The sequence below is a fragment of the Quercus robur genome, chromosome 3, assembly GCF_932294415.1.
Source record: "Quercus robur chromosome 3, dhQueRobu3.1, whole genome shotgun sequence".
In the NCBI taxonomy this organism is placed as follows: domain Eukaryota; kingdom Viridiplantae; phylum Streptophyta; class Magnoliopsida; order Fagales; family Fagaceae; genus Quercus; species Quercus robur.
The window spans coordinates 26,996,759-26,999,353 of NC_065536.1; the positions used below are offsets into that span (position 1 = coordinate 26,996,759).

The 2,595-nt window shown below is 35.3% G+C and overlaps 1 protein-coding gene across 1 annotated transcript; it reads right to left on the reverse strand.

The window, feature by feature from the left end:
* Positions 1–612: 612 nt before the first annotated feature.
* On the reverse strand, positions 613–2,166 carry LOC126719461 (uncharacterized). The gene is made up of 2 exons (XM_050422008.1): positions 1,834–2,166; positions 613–1,143 (listed from the first exon to the last, which is right to left on the reverse strand). The coding sequence occupies exons 1-2, from the start codon at positions 2,164–2,166 to the stop codon at positions 613–615; spliced, it is 864 nt and encodes a 287-aa protein (XP_050277965.1).
* Between the last annotated feature and the right edge of the window lie 429 nt (positions 2,167–2,595).

Sequence of the window (2,595 nt, forward strand, 5' to 3'; positions counted from 1 at the left end):
CTATCTCGGAAATCGTTTTACGGAAAATCAATTCCACTGTTTAGTTCGTCCAAATATTTTACAGAAAATGCTTTACGGAAAATCAATTCCCATGTTTGGTTCGATCAAACATTTTACAAAAAATGAAATTCATTTTTTATGGAAAATCAACTCCGGTGTTTGGTTTGTGGATCATTTTACGGAAAATATGAAATGTGTTACAAATTCAAGCACCTGCATTATCTAGACAAACCTGTAACAATACAAAACTAATCATCCACTTCAACATCAAAAATAATCATTCAAATTCAAGAACCTGCATTGCCTAGACATATCTGTAACAGTACAAAAATAATCATCCACTTCAACATCAAAAATAATCATTTGAATATACCCATAATATTTATATAAAAACAGCCACATCAATCGTTCACCATTGGCATTACACCTCTATGGTGTCCAAAAATGATACCTATTCATGCTATCTGAACAGTACAAATACATAATTTGGGCAATTGTATCGTCCCAATAATACAAAAGACTATATATATAATACAATGGTAGGTCAATACTAGTACTACAACAAAAGTTAATTCCTAAATCTACCATCACAGTCAACATGAAATAAACAAATCAAATTTGTGAGAACAAAAAACCATCTAACCACAGCTTCCTCAACCTAGCATTCTTGGCTAGAAATCCACGAGTTGTCTTCTTATTTTCACAAAGATGGTCGAAGGCAGTTGCGAGCATATCTTCGCTATACCCATCCGCCATCATAGCCATTACCTCATTGTACAGAGCTGTGTAATCCACCGGGCCTCGATTAATTTCTTTCAGAGTCACAGCTATTTCCTTCAGTTGATTAGACAGATCAGTCAGCACACTATCATCAGCATTAGAAGGTGCATGCCCTCTTTTGCGGGACTTGGAAATTCCCGACCCAGTGGTGGATGACTCGACTGCATTCTTCCCTTTCTCAACCACACCTTCCTCCACATTGTCTGCAACAAACTCCGCACTGTCCCCATTGTCTGGCTCATTCTCAATATCCACATAGGACTTAGAAAAGCCACCCATGGCTGTGTCCTTCCCCACAACAATTGCTAATTCATCATACATGTCAATTTTTTTGTTTAGATAGTCTGCATGCTTTCGATACGCCTGTAAGGGAGAATGGAACGTATATAACAATGCAATAATAACTTCACTCATAAATTCAATATAAAAGGCTATGAAATAACAATTAAAGCAAAGACTCTATACTTTTTCCTACATTTTCTCAGTAATCAAACAAGTAATGCAAGAAAACTCTCAAATAAGGATTGAACAAGTCAATACATTGTGTTACTATTATGCACACTTCACTGCTGAGAGAGCCCAATTAAAAAAAAAATTACAACAGAAAGCACAAATCTTTTGGTCAAAAACTTTGTTTTCTTTCCTTCACTTTTTCCTGGCAACCAATAGAAAGATCAAAGAAAACAGTGTGTCCTTAATTTCCTATTATTCCCAAGTCATTGCTGAGAAAAACCCATTACAAAAACAACCTTAAAAAGAAAGTATCAATCTTTTCTTTACTTTTCCAACATTTTATTAACAACCAAACAGAGAACCAAAGAAAATTGTAGCTCAGACACATATACACATATAGATGGATGAAAACACATAAGTATGTATAGATATAATACATAGCTAAGCCCAGATTTTACAATAGATTCGCACATGAAAGTTATATTTGAAAAACCTTATAAAAGCAATGGAATCCTAAAAAGAATGACACTATAAATTTCATATAAAAGGCAAAAACATATATTATCATCTATATTAAGAAAATATAGTTGCAAGCCATACCATGACTTCTTCTTGGTATGTCTTAGCATCGCAAGTTATCATTTTCAGATTATCGTCCCAACCAAATCCACTCTTCTTTCTAAGAGTCTGAATAGCGGACCACATGGTCCTTAGAGTTCGCATCCAGTTGTCAACATAGGACGGGTGGCACTCAACCCCGAATTGGGCCATTATCTCCTTCGCTACAAGAGCAAAGGAGCCGGCCTTGAAAGTACTAGAGGGCTTATTGCCCTTTGTAGCCTCCTCTGTAAGTATCCTAAGCATCATTTCATGCATGGATGGCAGCCACCTAAATTGCTTGCTGCTGCTAACTTTCTCTTTGCCCTTTGACATTACTACATATGAAAATAGTATAGTGAGAGTAGCATTTAAAAATGAGAGTAGCATTTAGTAATTACGCTCAAAACATGAACAACAAATCAAACACACATAAAACCACGCTTATAAATGTGCACAACAGAATGAAACATGCTAATACTGGAAATGACAATGTAATACCATCAAATAACAATGTAATGCTGAAAATACTTTTTCATTACACCACCAAAAGTCTATAGTAAATACATTGTCTTTTCAAAAAACAGAAAGAAAAAACACATTACAATCATAGAAATCTAAATAAAATACTACTCTCCACTCCTGGTATAATCAGACCACATAGCTTAGCATATCTCATCTCTCTTAGCATTCCACGATCTACTGTCTTCAACGAACTCCCAATGTGATTGTGTTTCTTGTTGGTGGTCACTAGACTCTACTTGG

Coding starts and splice junctions, on each gene's coding strand:
- LOC126719461 (XM_050422008.1), bottom strand. CDS start 2,166: ATGTCAAAGGGCAAAGAGAAAGTTAGCAGCAGCAAGCAATTTAGGTGG. Junction 1,144..1,833: donor CATACCAAGAAGAAGTCATG/GTATGGCTTGCA, acceptor TCTCCCTTACAG/GCGTATCGAAAGCATGCAGA.